General features: G+C 52.1%; 1 protein-coding gene across 2 annotated transcripts; it reads left to right on the top strand.

Moving 5' to 3' along the window:
• The first annotated feature begins 5,409 nt into the window (after window positions 1–5,409).
• On the top strand, window positions 5,410–17,139 carry PARD6A (par-6 family cell polarity regulator alpha). 2 transcript variants are annotated; one of them, XM_077310755.1, is made up of 3 exons: window positions 5,410–5,625; window positions 8,993–9,215; window positions 15,833–17,139. In XM_077310755.1, exons 1-3 carry the CDS (start codon window positions 5,563–5,565, stop codon window positions 16,621–16,623), a joined length of 1,077 nt encoding a protein of 358 aa, XP_077166870.1. In that variant the 5' UTR covers window positions 5,410–5,562; the 3' UTR covers window positions 16,624–17,139. The 2 variants fall into 2 exon arrangements, with proteins under 2 accessions (XP_077166870.1, XP_077166869.1); XM_077310754.1 differs by having other exon boundaries at window positions 15,830–17,139.
• The last annotated feature ends 2,809 nt before the right edge of the window (window positions 17,140–19,948 follow it).

Genomic DNA, 19,948 nt, shown 5'->3' with positions numbered 1-19,948 from the left:
AAGGAGGGAGGCTCATCCATAGTGGTGAACTCAGGGCAAGCTGCACTCTTCCCCCCACCCTCTGATTTACAGCCTCCTGCGCAGAGAGCCAAGGTCATCGGAAAGCTCTTTATGTATGCAGCACAGAACAGCAGGAGCAATGTAGCAAGAAACAGGAGGAAAGCCGTTTGGAGCCAGTGGGATTGCAGATCTTTCAGAGTTGGTGGATCCCTTTGAAATTCTGGCACAGGGACAAAATGGCTGCCACAGGAGGTGGAGCCAGTCCCAAAATGGCTGCTGCAGGAGGCAGAGCCACACAGAGAGAAATCTGAAGGGAAGAGGAGTGAGGAAACAATAAAACCAACACCATGGAGCCAGCTGCCACTGGAACATGGTTAGTCTGCCCACCCAGTCAGAACTCCAATTGCTGTTAAGCCCTGCTGGACAACAGCCTGGCCTGGCCCCATCTACCTTCTCAAAACACTTGGTGAGTGCCAGGAAAGGTGTCCGTGTGTGCCACAGGGCCTATGGGCATCACGTTGAGGACCCCTTGGCTGGAGTGTCAGACTAAGATGTGGGAGACCCGGCTTCGAATTCTCACTAACCAAGAAACTCACTGGGAGGCTTGGGGATAATCATAATCCCTCAGTCCGGCCTACTTCGCAGGATGGTTGTGAGGATAAAACAGAGGAGAGAAGAGGCTTGCGTATGTCACCCTGAAATTCTGGAAGGAGACAAAGCTTTTATAAAGTACTAAGTAACAAATTAGATGCAGCAAAACCCAGGGAGACAGCAACCAGAAAGCAGACTGAGCACTGGAGGGAAGAAAATCAATGCAGAATGACAAAGAAAACCTGCCGGACGTGCAACGTGAAGGCAAAAACTCCCCCCTGCCCATGCATAATAGGCCTGAGTTTGGTTCTCATTCAGGCAGTGGGAATTTCCGTACTGTCTGTTTTATGAAGCCACTCTGTAGAGATGGGGTTAATTTCTGTCCGGAATCCCTGCGGCCGAGTTCTAAAATCTCTCTTGTCATCTGGAATCAGGACCTGTCTTGTACCACCAAGATGTCACACAGACCTCTTTTAGGGATTAAACTGTTGGTCCTTTCTTTATGATGACCAGGTGCAAATGACACAGAAGGGTGGTGGAATTAGAAGACTGTGGAGGAGGGACCCATACCAGGGCTGCCCTGATGCCTGAGCCTGGTACCAAGGCCCACTTTGTGGCAACGGGGAAGTCCAGAGAGATGCTGCGAAGGATCTTTCAGGGTCACCTAACAGCAACCTTAATGTGCTTGAAGTCTGAAAAGGGAAAATGCTTTTCAGGTCATGTATCCGGTCACTGCTTCAGCGGGGCTGGCAGCTTGCAATAAATCCTGCGGAGGGAAACAGACCGAGACGTTCCCTGTTCTGCTGCAAGGAGTTAGCACATTCGCGCCATGTCCTATGGCAGGAGACAGGCTCCCTGAAAAGAGAAGCAGCTACCCAAGGTGATGCTGAAAGCTCACCCCAGAGGAGAACATCACCCTCCTGCTTATGGGACCTGGGGAGATCCTTTCATTGATTGGTTATCTGCTCTCTGACTATGGATCCTCCTGTGTACCCTGCAGGAAGCAGGCTAAGCAGGCCAGTGTTGTCACTGAGGGGGGGGACCCAGGTTGACACTTTCAAAATGTGGGCAAGTGGGAAGAATGTTCTCTTCCTCCAGGAAATGCAGCAAGCTCTTTCTTCAGTTTGGTGTAGTGGTTAGGAGTGCGGACTTCTAATCCGGCAAGCTGGGTTTGATTCCCCGCTCCCCCACGTGCAGCCAACTGGATGACCTTGGGCTTGCCACAGCACGGATAAAGCTGTTCTGACTGAGCAGTAATAACAGGGCTCTCCCAGCCTCACTTCCCTCACAGGGTGTCTGTTGTGGGGAGAGGAAAGGGAAGATGACTGTAAACCACTTTGAGACTCCTTTGGATAGAGAAAAGCAGCATATAAGAACCAACTCTTCTTCTTCTTCATTAATCTCAGGGCTCTCTCAGCCTCACCGGCCTCACAGGGTGTCTGTTGTGGGGAGATGAAAGGGAAGGCGATTGGAAGCCACTCTGAGACTCAACAGAGTTTTGCTCCGGTATCTTTTATTTTATTGTATTTTTTTGTATTCAGTTCTGGGAGAGCTAGTGTGGCGTAATGGTTAGAGGATTGGATTGGGATCTGAGAGACCAAGGTTCAAGCCCCCCGGTTTCCATGACCTTGGACTAGTCCATGGACTTCAGTTACCATGAGCCCCTGCCAGCATGGTGCTGGCAGGGGCTGATGGTAATTGTAGTCCAAGGACATCTGGAGAGCCACAGTTTGGCCCCCTTGAAGGTTGGACTCGAATCTCGGAGACCAAAGTTCATGACTCCAGGCTGCCTTGGGAGGTTGTTGTGACTATTTTATTGTTTCTATGCCATGTAGCCTTTTAAAAAGATATTGTTGTGAGCTGCCCTGAGGATGCAGGCCAGGAGATGGAGTATAAATATTTTAAATAAATGTAGCAGGCAAGCACGGTGATCCTGAGAAGGCTATAGTTTTTTAAAAGCATAACGCACTGAGCATCCAAAATCCTGCAAGAGAAATTATACACGGCAGAACACAGGAAAACTATTTTCAGGAAGGTAGTTGCCAAGCCTTGCAATTTCATTGCAGGCTTCCCCAGACGGCGGATTCTTTCGGAGCGTAAAATCAAACAAAAAAGGCATGCGATAAAACTGTGAGAAGAATCCCTTTCATGTTTTAAAAGCACATTTCCAACCCCTGTGGTGGATGGAAAACTTGGCAAATGTCAATTTGACAGCAAAAATAAAAATCTAAAGGCTTTGATCCGAAAATAAATAAAGGAAGCACATCAAGAAACCTTTTTAAAAGTAAAATTTTGTGACATGAAAACAATCTCAGGGGGCTTGAGAGGGGGGGGGGTTGCCATCATGGGGAGCCTTATGCCAATTGTTGCTCATCAGCGTCTCAGCCTGGGGTCTGTTATACCCAGGCATGGATTTGCGCTCTGCTATGGAAGCTTATTGAGTGACTTTGAGCCACTCGTACTCTCTCCACCTAACCTACCTCTCAGGGTTGTTGTGAGGATACAATGGGGAAGAGAACCAACGTCAATTGCATTGGGGAGAAAGGCAGGGTATCAACAAAATACATTAATGAATATTAAATGAGCAGAATGAGAAGAAGGCAAAGAAGAGAGGAGCTGCCAAAAGGAATGGAAAGGAACTGGTGACCTGTTGTATCCTGATGGATCCTATCACATGCAGAAAGAAGGGTTGAAAAACAAACCAAGAAGGACAACCAGTGTGGCATAAGGAGTACAGTACCAGATTGTGGAAACCAAGGTTCGAATCCTCTCTGTTCTGCCATGGAAACTCGGTGAGTGGGCCAGGAGTCACCTAGCCTGATCTACCTCACAGGGTTCTTGTTATCAAAATACAATGGAGGAGAGAAGGGGAGCACAATGTCTGCTGTCGTAGACCCCCAGAGGGTAGGAAAGGCAGTATAAACGTATCTATATAAAGAGAATAAAATGAGCAATGACTCATAGAAATCACTTGGATGTGTTATCTAGCAACAGCGGCTAAGCTTTCTACCTAAGCTTTTTACTTATGGTTAAAGGGTTTTTCCTCTTTATTCTTTCACATTTTAATCTATTTTTTTTAATTCACTTTGTGTATCCTCTGCCTTTAGCCCCGGCTTGTGTCACTCTCCTCTATTTTATCTTAACAACAGTCCTGAAGCTGCGTGCATGCACATGAAAGCTCATACCACAAATAAAACTTGGTTGGTCTTAAAGGTGTCACCGGACACAAATTCTGTTCTGCTGCTTCAGACCCACCTGGATCTGGCTGTGAGGTGGGTTGGGCTGAGAGAGAGTGACTAGCCTGAGGTCACTCAAGGCAGCCTGGGGCTTGTACTTGGGTCTCTGAGATTCAAGTCCAACTCTCAAGGGGACAGGGGCTCATGGTAATGGTAGTCCATGGACATCTGGGGAGGCACAGTTGGCCACTTATGCATCATTACCCCATACTGACTCTCCGGGAGCTGAATATGAGGTTAGGTGGAAGATACTGGAGCAAAACCCTGTTGTATCAATGCAAAGAATCAACGCTACTGTAGCAATCTACAGTGACCACAAAAAAACAAGTTGCAAACACCAAACAGAACTTACAAAGTCTTTACTCCTGATCCACAAGGTTTGTTCAGTTCTTTAAATATATGTGCACTTAAAATAAATGTAGGAAACTCCATTCCTTTACCTTCATGTTCGTAACAGTGTGTCAGCATGGCCCCTAATCTAATACAGAATCTAGCTGTTTCTTCACGATATCAAAAGCTTTCATTTCCTTCCTTACTTCCAGAAATTCTTAGCTCCCATAACTGACAACAATCACTTTCCACCTTGAATAGAACATTGTTGGTCTTAAAAGGATTTAAAAGGTGCCACTGGACTCAAATTGAGGGACCACCTGGCTGGGTACATCCCCAAGTCCAACCGGCAGAGAGCCCCCAGCCCCAAAGGAGTATGGCCTTGATCCAGGCCAGGGTTTTCTTGTTCCTGGCCACCACTGGGTGGAACAAGCTCCCAGGGGAAGTCAGGGCCCGGATGGAGCTTGCCCCTCTGTCCTTCCATTACATCGACCCAAGAAAAAACTATATCCCAAGTGTGACTTCCTTTTATTAACGATCCCAGCGGCAACGCGGATCAAGCTCCGACATGCGCAAAAGATGTCAAGGGCCAGGTGTAAGATGCCATAAAAATAGAAGCTAAATCCTAATTAAATCGCAGGTCTGAACCCGGTTTAGGACTCTCCGTGAATCAGCTGGATAATTACAGGCAGGGGCCATGTGGACTCGGGGGTCTCTTGCGGGTCTCTCGACGGCAGCCCGCTTCTTGGAAGACAAAAGACCCCCACCCAACCTCTCTCCCGCCGCCCCGCCCCGCCGAACTTGGACCGGAGCCAAAGGGTGGCCACCCACCCCCTGGTGGCGCTTCCCTTCATTTCTGCGGGAGGACCGCGAAGCTGCGCGCTTTGCATTTGGAGTCTTCGGCAAGAACAGGCCGCCTGCGGGTTCTGGAAGCTCCGCTTGGCGGATTCCTCGTGAGCAGGGACAATACGCGCGCGAGAGAGGGGAACTTCGCGACCGCTCCCACACGCCGGGGACGGAAGGGGGGGAAATCGCCTGCCCCGCGCGACTTTCTGTCCGGCCGCGCTCCCGCCGCCCAGCCGGCCCTCCTTTTGATCTCGCGCAGTCCCTACACCTTGGAACGCCCGGGCCCCGGTTACCTAGGCGACGTTGTCAGCAACCTTCCATCCCAGCGCCGGGGACGTTCTGAGCCCGCCCCCTTCGGCCGGCCAACGCCAATCGCGCGGCATCCCCCCAACCTGCTGGGGTGACGTCATGGCCGGTGAGCGCTGCCTCGCTCCTTCGCCGCCTTCCTTCGCCTGCTGCTCGCGGGGCCCGCTGGTGGAGCGGCAGGCAGTGCGGCGGCGGGGCGGTAGGAGCAGCCGCCGGCCCAGCCCAGCCCGGCCCGGCCCTGCCCCGGCGCAGCATGGCCAAGCACCACCGCACTCCGGCGCGCAGCCCGGAGCCCGTCATCGAGGTCAAGAGCAAGGTGAGGGCGTTTGTCCCCCGGGGGGCGGGGAGGAGGAGCAGGAGGACGGGGGGCGAGGAAGCCGCTGTTGCTGCTGCTGCTGCCGCCACGCGGGGCTTTTGGAGGGGAGCGGGGGCTGCCCGATTCGGGAGGGCTCCAGGAGCCAGCCTGGCCGAGCGCCCTCTCCTTCCCGCGCCTCCCTCGGCTTTCCCTCGGGCCCAGGTTCGCGCCGGCGGCTGCTTGCCCTGTGGGGGGCAGCCGCGATCCGGTTTGCAGCAGGTGCATCGCGGAATCGGCCGCCTTGGTCCCTCCCCGGCCGGGCTCAGCGGCTTTGCAGCCCCGCGACGCGATGGGCTCTGGCAGCTTGCGATGCAGCCCGTCTGCTCCCCCCCCCCTCCTTCCTGTCCCGGGCCCCGCTGGGCGTCGAGTCCGGCCTAGCGATTGTTTCTGCTGCCCCTCGCCCGTTGGGGTCGGATTATGGCTCGGGTGGCGGGGAGAGCTGTGCCTTGCGGCTCGCTGCATGAGCCGCGGAAGGCACCGGCTTCTTCTCTCTCCCCCCCCCCCGGCCCGCTTTTCCTTCCCGCGGGTTATGCAATGGTGCAGCAGCCTGCAGCCGGTGGCGACTTAGCAGCGGGGACGCCTGGGAAGGCGCTGCACCCCCCCCCCGCGCCGCCGACACCGGGGAGAGGTCGTTCCCCCTCCCCGATCGCATGGATTACGCTGGATCGGGTTCTCCCGGAAAATCCCATTGCCAAGTGCTGAGAAGGTGCGGGGCTATATGGGGCAGCCTGGACTCCTGTGCCTTTGAGGGCATAACAACAGGCGGGGTGGAGGGAAACCCTCAGAAACCCCCCTCCACTATTCCGGGGTGGGTAGAACCTGAGATCTGTGACTCCTTCAAAGGCTTTACCAGACCTGTTCCTCATGCCCATTCGTACCCCTCAACAACAAACCTGGAATTGGCATTTTGCCAGAACCTGAGAGGGTGTGGGAATTCCTCTGTCCCCTACAGGGGGACACAACCCCCCCTCCCCGGAACTGGAAGGGAAGCTGCTTGGCATTTCTGGAGCTTTCCTGGCCCTAAACCCAGATGTAGGGCTTGAGCACTGACCATCTGTCCACCCATAGGAGCCCTTGGGAGGGAGGATGGGGCCAACCTGGATGGCGGGGCTGGAGAGAAGCCACCGTCTATTGGCACCACTGGGATCCGGCACCTGCCGTTAGGGGGCAGAAAACCTGACACAGTCCTGCTATTGATAGATGTATCCATCGGTAGTGGCAAATTACGTTATTAGGGATGGATTTCTTTGCACTTTGCCCGTATATATAACAGACGTCTTGCTGCTGCTGAATTGGACTTTGCCACCCTGAACCTTTCTGGAATGATCATTCTAGCATTTTTGGGATGGGGACTGTATTAAGGGCTTATGTATATAGTTGCCTCTCCCACGAACACACATGAAATTGCCTTATACCGAGTCAAGCCCTTGGTCCTTCAGGCAGGCAGCAGTTCTCCAGGGTCTCAGGCAGTGGTCTTGTACATTTCTTATTGCCTGATCCTTTCACCTGGAGATGCCAGGGATTGAACCTGGGATCTTCTGTGGGCCACGCAGAGGCTCTGCCAGCTCTGTAAACTGTCAGAGTGAGGCATATACCTGAGGCTGAAGAGAGTTACACAGTGAAGAAAAGGGCCTGGTTGAATCAGAGGCTCTTTTTCTCCTATGGATCCTGTGTGGGGAGGCAGCTGGCTCTGGTAGCATGACCGGGACCAAATCCTGCACCTTTCGTGGGCAGCACACCCCCTAATCAAGGTCCAAGGCATTGGCCTCTGCCAGTCCCATGGTTGTGACCGTGGAAGATGCGGCCGTAACCTATCAAACTTATGAAGGAAACTGCTGATTCATGATAACAGCCCTGCGTGTTTTGATTATGTAACCAAGATGCAACTGTAGGTTCGATATCTTGTTCCGTTCTTTAGTGAGAGGCCTTGGCCATTCCTTTTGAGGTGATTCTTTCCCAGCAGAAGGACTATGAAGTGTGTGATCTTGAGCCCAATCTTAGTGGCTTTATGCTGCAGGCTTTTGAGTTCCACAGAATTCTTTCCATGGGGCAGAATGAGAAGTTTGCTGGACTTAGGATGTATATTGGGGCATTACTGGTTGTGGCTATAAATGGCTACTCTTTCTTATGGGGAAAGGCTTTAGAGTCCTCTGTTGTCAGTACCATGGCTAGCTGGATAGATAGACGCTAGTACTGCTCAGGATTTTAGTTTATGGCTTTGACCACCTTCTCGACTTGCCTGGGCCTGGAGCGTGGCATCTGCAGTACACTTCCAAGGGTTTCCCCCATACGTGCTGTGGCACTAGCAAGGACTGTGCGCAGAACTTTACACATCGCCCGCCTCTCTAGGAGCTGCTGACGTTTCCAAGAGTCCTCTGAGAACGACTTCCCAGTGAGGCATGAGACTCAAGGAGTATCCTGTTCAAAGAGAAGAGCAGAACACAATAGCTTCAAGTGAGCCCATGTGATATGTTTAGGATCGGGGAAACCTACATTTGAATCCTCACTTTTGCCCTGGCTGCTCATGGGGTGACCTTGGGCCAGATACACAATCTCAGCCTCACCTACCTCACAGGGGTGTTGTGAAGGTAAAATGGAGGAGAGGAGAAGGATGGAAACCATTTTGGGTCCCCATTGGGGAGAAATGCAGGGTACAAATAAATTAAATAATCAAAAATAAAATAAATAAATTGTAATTGTCCATTTTACACTCTTGGCTGCTTTGAGGAATTTTTGTTTACTTTATAAAAACACTGTAAATAAATTATATGTATAAGATTATGGATTTAATGCCCAAGTTTTGGGGTTTAATGCCCACGTTAGTGAGTGGTAATGACTGGGGAAGGCACTGGCAAACCACCCCGTATTGAGTCTGCCATGAAAACGCTGGAGGGCATCACCCCAAGGGTCAGACATGACTCGGTGCTTGCACAGGAGATACCTTTACCTTTACCTTTAGTGAGTGGTTAAGAGTGTCAGATTATTATATGGGAGACCCAGGTTCAAGTCTACCCATACTATGTAACTTTGGGCAAGTTACACTTTGTTTCCTAACCTACCTTTCAGGGCTGTTGTGGGGTTAAAATGGAGGAGAGAACAACCATGTAAGCCATTGGGGAGAAAAGCAGGGTATGAATGAATTTCATGCATAAATTCCTCGTCGGCCTGGGAAAAGAAATCTAAAAGTAAATCTATGAATATTTCCAAAATTCAAAGTAGACTAAAACAGCCTCCGAGGGCTGTTTCATGTGGCAGATTGGTGCTGGACTACCTTCGGTCTGCTCTCTTCCTTCTTGGCCGTGACACCTCTTTCTCTCTTCTCCCCTAGTTTGATGCTGAGTTTCGCCGGTTCGCCATGAAGCGCTCCTGCATAGGTGGCTTCCAGGAGTTCTACCAGCTGATCCAGACGGTCCACCAGATCCCCTCTGTGGACGTTCTTCTCGGCTATACGGACGTCCACGGAGACCTGCTGCCCATCAACAATGACGACAATTACCACAAAGCACTCTCGTCTGCCAATCCGCTGCTCCGGGTCATCATCCAGAAACGGGGTAAGGCAGCCCCAAGTGATCCGAGTTTATTCTTTCTCCTACGGTTGGAATTAGAAGGCGGTGTGTGCTTTGACCAGAGACCTTGAAAAGTGGCTAGTTTGGGGGGATACCTAGCTAATCATAGAAGGTGGGGACCAGTTTTAGAAGCACGTCATTGCATGCAGCAAATAAACTCCCAAGGAGAGTTAAAATTTAGGTTTATTCAAGTATATTCAGTTCACATTGCTGTTGCCATTGGAAGGAGAGCAGGAACCCGAATTTAAAGAAGACTGTTCTCTATCACAAGTGGCCAGCTAAATCCGGAAGCACGTATGTGGGGGCATGAGGATGTTACTTCTATGGGAGAGGCTGGTAGAAATGTGCATCTCCGTGATGAGCCATGTGGATAGTGGTTTAGAGCAGGGGTAGTCAACTTGTGGTCCTCCAGATGTCCATGGACTCCAATTCCCATGAGCCCCTGCCAGCATTCGCTGGCAGGGGCTCATGGAAATTGAAGTCCATGGACATCTGGAGGACCACAGGTTGACTACCCCTGGTTTAGTACACAGGAGAGGGGAGGGTTCAGAAAGCAGCTCCCAGGTGAGGGTAAAGAGAGGCATCCTATTAAGGAGATAACAAATAGAACAACAACAACACATACACACCCCTCTCCACCCATCAAGGCAAGGAAAGCCACAATAACCCAGGCTTCAGCTGAAGCCCACCACCCCCCAGGCCAGTGGCCCATCAGGATGTTTTATGGTGGTATTAATGGCGAGGTCCACCCCCTTGGTGAAACTCCCAGGATACATCTTTTCAACAAGCTTGGTGGCCATTCTGTAAACAGTAAATAATCTAGTTTGGTGTCGTATTCCGCATTATGACAGTACACAGTTAAACAGGTGCTGGTGAATTCCCAAGTGTGACTACTTCACCCTGTGAACAAAGCCACAGTTAGCAGACCCAGGGGAAGGACCTGTGACGTGTGGAAGGGTGCCCAGAGGCCATGGGTGCCACTGGTTGCTTTCTTGCTGACTCAGTGTGGGCTGAAAAGTCTCCTGAATTCACATTTGTGCAGCATTTTCATGTAAAAGAAGAGTTGTTTTTATACCCCATTTTTTACTACCCGAAGGAGTCTCAAAAGTGGCTTACAATCTCCTTCTCTTCCTCTCCCCACAGCAGGCACCTTGCGAGGTAGGTGGGACTGAGAGAGTTCTGAGAGAACTGTAACTGGTCCAAGATCACCCAATCAGGCTTCATGTAGAGGAGGGCGAAATCAAACCTGGCTCTCCAGATTAGAGTCTGCTGTTCTTAACCACGGCATCAAACTCTTTCTCAAACCGACTCTCAGCATGTTCATATAGAGCTAAACTTTTGGAAGGGCTGTGGGTAGGCTGACGTCATGGGAATGGCATGCTGTCCTTTGTTCAGGCCTGGGAAAGATGCTCCGTGCTAGAATTTGGTTGCTGGTGGACAAAAGCAAGTCTTCTGTTCGTTCTGTGTTTGGAGAGCTCTCCATGTGGGTAATAGGCCTGTGCAAACGGAACTTGTTTGGTTTTCCGAAACAATTAGCACTGTTGTCCTCAGTCATGCTTTAACTCGGAGGAGCTTCCCTTTCTCAACCGGAGCGATGCTTCTTTTCTAGAAGAATTCCTTCTGCTAGCCAACCTGCAGGAACGGCTTTATTTCTGGACTTTAGAAGGCAATTATACTAATTATAACAGAGGTTCTTTTAATAGCCTGTGAGAGTTGGCCAAGTTTCGATTCCCTCCCTGCTTGTTCAGGGTTTGGAGAGGACTTCAGAATCCACTGGGGGGGGGGTAGCTAAAAGCAGTCTTGCTGCCCCAAGAGCTACAGCAGAGCGGTCATGCTTCAGAGCACAGTTAGAAGGACGACAAACAAACATACCCAAAACCACGCTATCCCTTCTGCCAAAATCTCCTGTCCAAATAAACTATGCAAATTAAATCTGTTGCATAAATGTATTATGCAGTCGCCCTCAATCCTAGAATGGTGCAATCCTAGAATGAAGTGTATGTTTTTTTCATTGGGATTGGGTAGGAGCGGCAACATCAGGGGCTGATATTACAACATCAGGGGCCCTGCTTTGAAAGCCACTGAACTCCAGATGTTCTCCCTAGTTTTGCCTCCTTGCGAAAGGTGTGTCCTGCGGACCTCTTTAACGCCTCCTGCCTAAACCAAGACCTGATTCTAAGAAAGGCTCGAGTGGTGGAGTAGAAAGATAGTATTGCTTAGAGGAGCACTGATTTGGGTGTTTTAAGTTAAGCGTGAAAGTCGTAGCTTGAGGTTAAATAAACCCACACACTAGGGCAGTGACCTTCAATCCCTTGAACACTGATGTACCTACCTCCCCTCTCCCATCATTTTTTTGGCTGGATCTATTTGTACTGCATGTGTGTCGAAGGGTCCATGCCTCCTAGCTCTCTTTGAACACATGCCACAGCAATGTAGAGATACTAACAGACTGGGAAATGCCAGTGATCTGAGCCTCAGGATGGCAGAGTTTAGACTGTAGTGCTGTACAGTCTAAGCAGCTGTTTTCTCCAAGGAAACTGATCTACAAGTCAGCTGTAATTCTGGGCAGCAAGGCAAAAACACTTGGTGGTAGAGAAGGTTTCTTTTTTCCAGCAGAGGTGGGTCCAGATAGTCTGGCTCCTCCTCTTCCTCTTGTCATTTGCTGGCAGGAGCTCATGGGAATTGTAGTCCATGGACATCTGGAGGGCCACAGTTTGACTAGCCCTGCCATAGACTAACAAGAGTTACTGAGAGCGAACGTGAGGTGTCAAAGGATTGCCTTCCTCTGATAGGGATGCCGGGTTCCCCCCACCCTGGGCACCAGCGGGGAATGGAGTGGGTTGGGTCTCCAGATCCAGGTTGGGAAACTCTTGGAAATCTGATGACGGACAGGGTCTTCAGTGGGGTACAATGCTATAAGAGAGTCTGCTCTCCCGAGCATTCATTTTCTTCTAGGAAAGTGACCTCTAGAGACAAGCTTTATTTCGGGGGGGATGCCCAGATCCCACTGGAGGCTGGCTTCTCTAACCTCTGCTCCCTTCTCTGCGACTCTCAAGTGGGTCCTCTCTTAGCTACCGGCTTAACTGCTGGCTCCATAGAGAAATTTACTGAGAGGGAGGGAAGGTTTCCTCAGCTCTGTGTGCTCTCCTGGGACCAGAAATAGGCAGTGCTTCAATAAAACAGTGTGATATTTTTAGCTCGGGAGCCCCATCTGACAAGCTTTGCGAAACAAGGTATGTGGCACCTTGTTTTTGCCTCTCCCTTCTGCTTTGATAAGTTTTTATTGGCGGGTAATACCTCCAGCTATATACTCCATGCAGGGAGTCCAATGAATGCAGGAAATGACCTTCTACTGAACCAGACCCTGGGCCCATAACCGTCAGGGTTGTCTGCTCAGGCTGGCAGCTGCCCTCCCAGGTGTCAGACAGAGGTCTTTCCCATCACCTTTCGCCAGATCTTTTAACTGGAGATGCCAAGAATTGAACCTGGAGCCTTCTACGACGTGCTAAGCAGATGCTCTGCCACTGAGCCAAAGCCCCTCAAACGTGATTCCGTCAGCCACGTCTAGGATATTAAAACATAGTATCTCCTGCTACTTTCTTCCTCTGTCTCAGTGTAGCACTAACCAGCCCCCTCCCATGATTCCCTCTCTCCCCTCGGTGCTGCACCTGCCCTACAGGTACCTTCGTGTCGGAGCAGGGAGTCAAACCTGCATCTCTCCCCTGCCCAAGTTCAAATTGCACGGCCCAGCGTGTCACTAAAAGGATGCTGTGAGGTCAGGGCTGATTGCTTTTGTGGACTTTTTTTTGCCAGGGTGCAGCGGGCACAATGGCTAAAAGGGATCTGTCCCCCCAGAGAGGTTTTGTGCAGGTTCCAAACCAGGTAGCACCGTTGTCTGCTGGAGTTCTCGTGCTCTGTTTTTATGAGGCCGAGTCGCGAATGCCTGGATGCTTCCAGCTATTTACGAGCGGCTGGCCAATTATTAGAGCCCTCGCCGGGCTGGCTGGCTGGAATGTTCTGACTCAGCAAGTCCGGCTTCTTCAAATCCACCTGCCTGCAGCCAACATCTCTCTCTCTGGGAGCCTGGAGGAAGGAAATGCAGCGAGACGCCCCTGTGACAGGCAAGGCAGAGCAGAGGTCTTCGGCCTGCTTGGTGGGGAATGAGGGAGGGGCGGTCCAGAAACCACCCCAAGGGAACAAGGAGATGTTGGCTGAATTGAAATTCCATCGCTGCTGGGAATGGGGGCTGGGACAGAATAGTTTTTCAGTCTGCCTTTGGGCAAAGGAACGTCCTCGGGTTGCATTTTGGGGGGGTGTTGGCATTTGGGAGCAGGGGTTTGAAGCCAAAGACATCCCCAGCTGCTCCTTGGAATCGATGCTGTTCCCACAGAAAGTAGGCATAAAGGATCTTAAAGGGGAAGAGTGGGGGGAATGGGCCAGAGTGGTCAGCGTGGGAAAAGCATCTGGGAGACGCAAGTTTGGATCAGGGATTAGTGCGGGATGACCCTGGGCCAGGCACACACTCTCATCCGAGCCTTCCTCACAGGGTTGTTGTGAGGCTAACAAGACCCCTCTTGAAGATCCATCTGGAGCAATACCTGTTTTCCCACCAAGGGTTCGGCTGCCGTTTCCCTTCCTTGTTCCTTCCAGCTCTCTTGGGCCTGGTGTGTTCAGCCTGCTTCCCCTGCAGGGTTGGCATATGCTGCAGGTGGGGAAAGAGCAAAGCCAGGTGCTCGGGGCCTTTGCAAAAGAGGGAGGAGCCCCCCACGGAGTCAGTCTGCCACGGTGACCATCTGCAGGACTGCAGGCAGAGGAGTTTCCCGAATAATTCTCAGGGGACGGGCGAAGGACCTGGCTCTGCACAGGCTGAAAGTGATGTTCTCTCCTTTTCTTTCATGCTGAACTGGCACGGAGGGCTTCGGAAAGACCGGTGCCTGCAGCATGTGGCCATTGCCCAAAGGCGGAGGCTGCTGTAGCTCTCTGAAGGCCGATATGGGTTTGGTCATTGCCCAGCTGGGCATCCTCTAGCCTCACCTGGAAGAAAGGCAGAATAGAAATGTCCTTGTGCCACGTCCAGTCCATCCTCTGGACAGTGATCAAAGAGCACATTCCATCCTTCACCCTTTATCGCTGGGTGCATATTTCCCAGGGTAACAAGAGCCAACGGGAACCGAGCCTACCTCACAGGGTTGGTGTGAGGGTAACACGATGGAGAAATCAGCGATGCCCGATTGGGAAGAAAGGTGGAGCAATGAATCACTCATGGCTAATCTTAAACCACCCCAGATAATTTTTATCACTCCTTCTCTGCTGGTTTCTCTCATTTGTCTGTTTATTGACTCGGCCTCTCTAATGACCGGCAGGCCATTTTGGATTTGCATACATCTAATTAAATTGTCACGTTGTTAACATGAGAACAAGAACAAAGGTTTATTTGTTTTCGGCGCTTGGCTGAATTGGCAGGCGGAATGCTTGAGTCAAGGGGCAGGTTTTATCTCTGTTAGTGATTTTGGGGGTTTTGGAGCTGCTTGTTTCTGATGAAATCCAAAGTGTGGGAACCGGGGGTGGGGGGCGAGAAAGAATGTGCTCTGGGCATGGCCCCTGTGGCAAAGGGGTGCGCATGAACGGATTCTGGCTTCCGCTGCTGGGACACCAGACCCCGTCCTTTGTGCTCGGAGCTGGCGGCAACAAAGTGAAATATGCCGGGTATGCCTCAAATGAGCGATTAAAACTGAATTATTCATTCTCTAATCCCAGCCTGATACGCAACGTATAATCTCTGAGGAGGGTAGGTTCCTCTGGGCTGGCAGGTCCCACGCATCCCAGCCTGACCTGGCAGGGAAACGGCAAGAGAGGAAGAGAGCTGGGTTTTTCTGCTAGAGGCGAGTAGAGGTGATTGGCCTGTGGGCTGAGTTTAAACATGCAAAAGGGCTGAAAATAATTTGATTTAGAAGATAAAGCAACTTTTTATAGAAAAGAGGCGGGCGAGTGCCCTAGCTAACAGTTATTCTGCATTCATGCTCTCTGTCCTGGAGGCAAGCAGGGAGGTCTCCAGTTCAGCCAATCAGGACATAGGAGAAAACTCCCTGGAAAAAAATATCAGGAAGTTCCTGATCTAACTATGCTAAATACACATTTTTCTCCACTGCCCCCTGCAGGCCATTCTTTGCATCCTTTTCAGGCATGCACGCCACACATCTTGCATGTTCCCACACTTCCTGGGTGGCCTTCCATTCAAATGCTGACGAAGGGTGACTCTGCTTAGCTTTTGAGGCCTGACAAGATAGGGCTAGCCTAGGCCATCCAAGTCAGGTCCAGAAGCTGTAGACCAGGGGTAGTCAAACTGCGGCCCTCCAGATGTCCATGGACTACAATTCCCAGGAGCCCCCTGCCAGCGAATGCTGGCAGGGGGCTCCTGGGAATTGTAGTCCATGGACATCTGGAGGGCCGCAGTTTGACTACCCCTGCTGTAGACAGATGGAAAGCCAGCAACCGAATAGCAAAGAGGCAGGACTGATGGTTTTAATGGTAACGGGGGAGGCTTGGGCAGCCCACCTCCCACTCCTCTGATCCCTGCTTGCTTTCCTCCTCCCTTGCAGCAGAAGCCGACACCAGCGTCTTTGCCTCCAACTCCTTGCAGCGGAAGAAGAAGGGCCTCCTGCGGCCCGTGCATCAGCGTACCAAGCCGCACCTGCTGATCGGCATGCCGCAGGACTTCCGCCAGATCTCCTCCATCATCGACGTGGACATTCTGCCCGAGACGCACCGGCGGGTGCGGCTGCACAAGCACGGCTCCAACAAGCCGCTGGGCTTCTACATCCGGGACGGGGTCAGCGTGCGCGTGGCCCCCCAGGGGGTCGAGAAGGTGCCCGGGATCTTCATCTCGCGCTTGGTCAAGGGCGGGCTGGCCGAGAGCACCGGGCTGCTGGCCGTGAACGACGAGATCCTGGAGGTCAACGGCATCGACGTGGCGGGCAAGTCCCTGGACCAGGCCACGGACATGATGGTCGCCAACAGCCACAACCTCATCATCACGGTCAAGCCGGCCAACCAGCGCAACAACGTCATCCGCAGCAGCAAGGCCTCGGGCAGCTCCGGCGTGTCCACGGACAGCACCCCCAGTCAGCAGACTCCCAGCCCGGCTTCCCAGTACCTGAGCAACTGCAGCACGGCCGAGGGGGAGAGCGACGAAGAGGGCGACCTGGTGATTGAGAGCGATTTGCCCGCCAGCTGCCCCAACGGCGGCCTCCTGGAGAGCCTGCAGCACAGCCTCTCCCTGTACAGCTCCCAGGGCTCGCTGCCTTCCCTGAACAGTCACAGCGGCAGCGGGAGCCCCATCCGGGGCAGCCGAGCAGGCAGCCTCCGGGAAGACGGTACGGTCCTTACGCTATAGCCCTGGGCCCCCCTCCTCCTCCTCCCCGTGCCCTGCATCGCAGCGTTTCCGAGGTCAGTTGGGTGGCCGCCTTGTTCCTGGCCGGGGGGACTGGAATGCGGGGCACGGGCAGGGTTTCTCCATCCGGATCCCGAGTCACTACCCAGCAGCCCCCTGTCCTCTCGCTGACCTTTCCGCACACCCTGCCTCCGAGCGCAACGGTGGGTGTTTTCTGCGGCTGCTGTTGCGAAGACGGCAGCTGGGATCGGAGCAATAGGGGTGGGAGGGAGCCGCCCACGTTCCCCACGTTCCCCTTCGTCCTCCCCATCGCACCAAAATTCTGGGGGTTTTATCACCTTCACTTCCTCCTTTCAGCCCCCTCTCCCCCTGCTCCGGGTGGAAAGAGGGGGGCTGTCGGCTCTTCCCCCGCCCCCGAACCACTCTCATTAAGTGTTTCTTTTTAGTTGTGTGTTTTTATGAGAACATGCATCACAGATTAATATATTGCAATGGACTATTAAATTTTTTTTAAAGAAATATGCTCTCCAGTGGTGTTTAGAGACGTGTTGCGGGAGGAGAGGCGAGCTGCCCGGGGGAAAGGCTTGGGGCCGCTTTGGCTAGGCAGTTTGTTGACCGCAGTGTGGGGGGGGAGGGAGGGAGGGGCTGGGGCTCAGTGGCAGAGCACCTGCTTGGCGTGTAGAAGGCCTGAGGTTCGATCCCCAGCACCTCCAAGTGAGAACCATGAAGGAGCAGGTGATGAGGAGGACATCAGCCTGAAAGACGGAGAGCCACTCCCTCTGAGATGCTTCTGACCATGATGGATCAAGGATCTTGTTATTTATCATATGGCATGGGCAGTGTGGCCAGGACATCCCTGGCAACCAGGCAAAGAAGGTCCAGAGGTGGTTTGCTATTGCCTGCTTCCACGTCACAACCCCTAGTATTTCTTGAAGGAATTGCCACCTCAATCCCTGGAGGTCTCCCATTAAAATAATAGCCAGGGGTCGATCCTGCTTAGCTTCTGAGATCTGCTAGGATCAGACTTGCCGGGGATATTCAGGGCTCATTCTGCACACGTAAGATAATGCACTTTCAGTGTGCTTTTGCAGCTGGATTTTCCTGTGCAGAACAGGAAAATCTACTTCTAAAGTAGATTAAAATGCATTAACCAACGTGTATGCAACAGACCCTGGTAAGGACACCAAGGGTCTGTTTCCCTCTGACTGGACTGCATTTGGAAAGCCTGACTCTTGGGGGTCCAAATGCAAATTAAGAAACAAGTCCCCAAAGCCCATGTGCATTTGAAAGGTTTTAAAATGAACCCAGGTGTTGCAACAGGGGTCAGGGAACAAAACTTGAGTCCGGTGGCACCTTTAAGACGGACAAAGTTTTATTCAAGATATAAGCGTTCGTGTGCTGGCACACTTCTTTTAGAGTCGAGCCAGTGGGTGGATCTCTTCCTTAGGGAACCCCATTTTTGGCAAAATCCTTACGCTTTAGCTAAGTAAAGGAGTATGGAGAGGGCTTGTTCTCCCGTCATTGACAAGGAAGACAAAAGAAACTGGCAAGGAGGAGGTAAAGTCTGTAGATTATGTAAATGTTATGCTAATTTAAATTCTGTGTGTGCGTGAGCGTGTGAGCTTGAAGATCCTGCTGCAGGCAGGGGGAAGGGAGAACTGCATCATGGGTTAAGCTGAGCTATTGCAAGCCTGGTCTTCCTAGGTTGACTCTCAACCGGGCTTTCCTGCCTGCCTGCTAGCAGCTCCAGGGAGCAACCCGACCATCTCTCTGCGTCTCTTTCGTTCTCTCCTGCAAAATAAACACCAGTGGAAATCTCTTGTAAGCCTGATCACAGCATGTGGCTACGGCAGTTCTTCTGCGTCAAGCTCATTTGCACCCAAATGGTTTGCGGTGACAGGTTTAATTTAGAATTTTAAGTCCCAGAAGCATATCCTCCTCTCCCCCCTCCCAATCCGGTTCAGTTCAAAACTCAGCCAGCAAAACGTTTCTCCTGCACAGCCTGTGGATTCTTGCCGTTTTGGGGTTGGGGGGCCGGGGCCGGGACCAACCCTACCAGGCTGGCATCAACTGTGGGCAGTCTGGCCTGGTGATCGAGGGAGCTTTCAAAGGACCAAGGGTCTGCGTGCATGCACATAACCCCTGCTATCGCCATATCTGAGCAACGGTGCCAGAAGATATAGCAAACCCTCTGGTCCTACAATGGGGTTAATGAATGTATTTCTTTGTGGGTACAGCATTAGTGGCCACGGGTATATCATCCTGGCATGCAATACAGGGAGGAGAAGAGAGATGATCCCTGAGTGCCAGAAAAATCCCGCTGGATTCACCTGTGGCAGGTGCTGCTACATCAAGATCTCCCAACATAAGCCATGGAAATGATGTGAAGGGCAATACACTTCCCAAGCTTGCCAGCAGAGGGCAGTGTGAAGCTACATGGTGGGAATCCAGAGGAAGGAGCTGGGTTCAAGACATCTGCTTATGCTGCCAGCCTGGGAAAGCAAAGTCCCCTGCGGCTAACTGGTCATCAGAAACTAGGCAGGTTTAGCTTCATCTGTACAGCAATTCAGCTACAAGGGGGTGGTGGAATGTGCAATCAAGTCGCAGCAGACCTCTGGCAGCCCCATAGGGCAGGGGTGGCCAAACTGCTATAGTACGGCCACCCCTGCTATAGGGTTGTCAAAGCGAGAGATGGACAGAAGTGGCTTGCCATCTCTTGCCTCCACAGCTGTGGATTCCCCAAGAGGTCTCCCATCCAAATCCAAACCAGGGATGTCTGCTTGGCTTCCGAGATCTGCTGAGATCAAGCTAGCTTGGGCTATCCAGATCACAGCAGCCCCTCAAATAGCCCCCTGCTATTCTAGGTCAGTTGGTCGGCCTGCAGGTACCAACCAGGCCCACGAAGTGACTGGCCCTCTGGAGCCTGCACCCAGCTACCTTGGCTCTTCCCTGCACCGTAAGGCTAACCTGCATTGCTCCATGAGCTTGCCCCGTGGAGAGCAGCAATATTGCCAAGTAACAAAAAGAAATCTGGTGTGTGTGGGGGGGGGGTCTGAGCTGCAGCCCCGAGAACTGGCTGGGGCAGGAGAGGTTGTGACGTCGGCCTGCCTTTAGTGATCTCCGGCAGCTGGCTCCGCAAGGCAGAACTCTGCCAGCAGGAAGAGGGGGCTTGTCAAAAGGCTGATGTGCTTAGAGGCTGGCAGCAGGTTCCTAATCCCGTGAATCTTGTCCTCTCGCCTCCTCACCCACCCCCCACCCGTTGCATCCTTGGTGAAGGGAGAGATGCAGGCTAACCGCTTAGCCTTCCTTGTGAGAAATTACACAGATG

Source organism: Paroedura picta, chromosome 14 (genome assembly GCF_049243985.1).
Source record: "Paroedura picta isolate Pp20150507F chromosome 14, Ppicta_v3.0, whole genome shotgun sequence".
Taxonomy (NCBI): Eukaryota; Metazoa; Chordata; class Lepidosauria; order Squamata; family Gekkonidae; genus Paroedura; species Paroedura picta.
This window is presented reverse-complemented; position numbering and strand designations above follow the sequence as displayed.

Coding starts and splice junctions, on each gene's coding strand:
- PARD6A (XM_077310754.1), top strand. CDS start 5,563: ATGGCCAAGCACCACCGCACTCCGGCGCGCAGCCCGGAGCCCGTCATC. Junction 5,626..8,992: donor TCATCGAGGTCAAGAGCAAG/GTGAGGGCGTTT, acceptor CTTCTCCCCTAG/TTTGATGCTGAGTTTCGCCG. Junction 9,216..15,829: donor GGTCATCATCCAGAAACGGG/GTAAGGCAGCCC, acceptor CCTCCCTTGCAG/CAGAAGCCGACACCAGCGTC.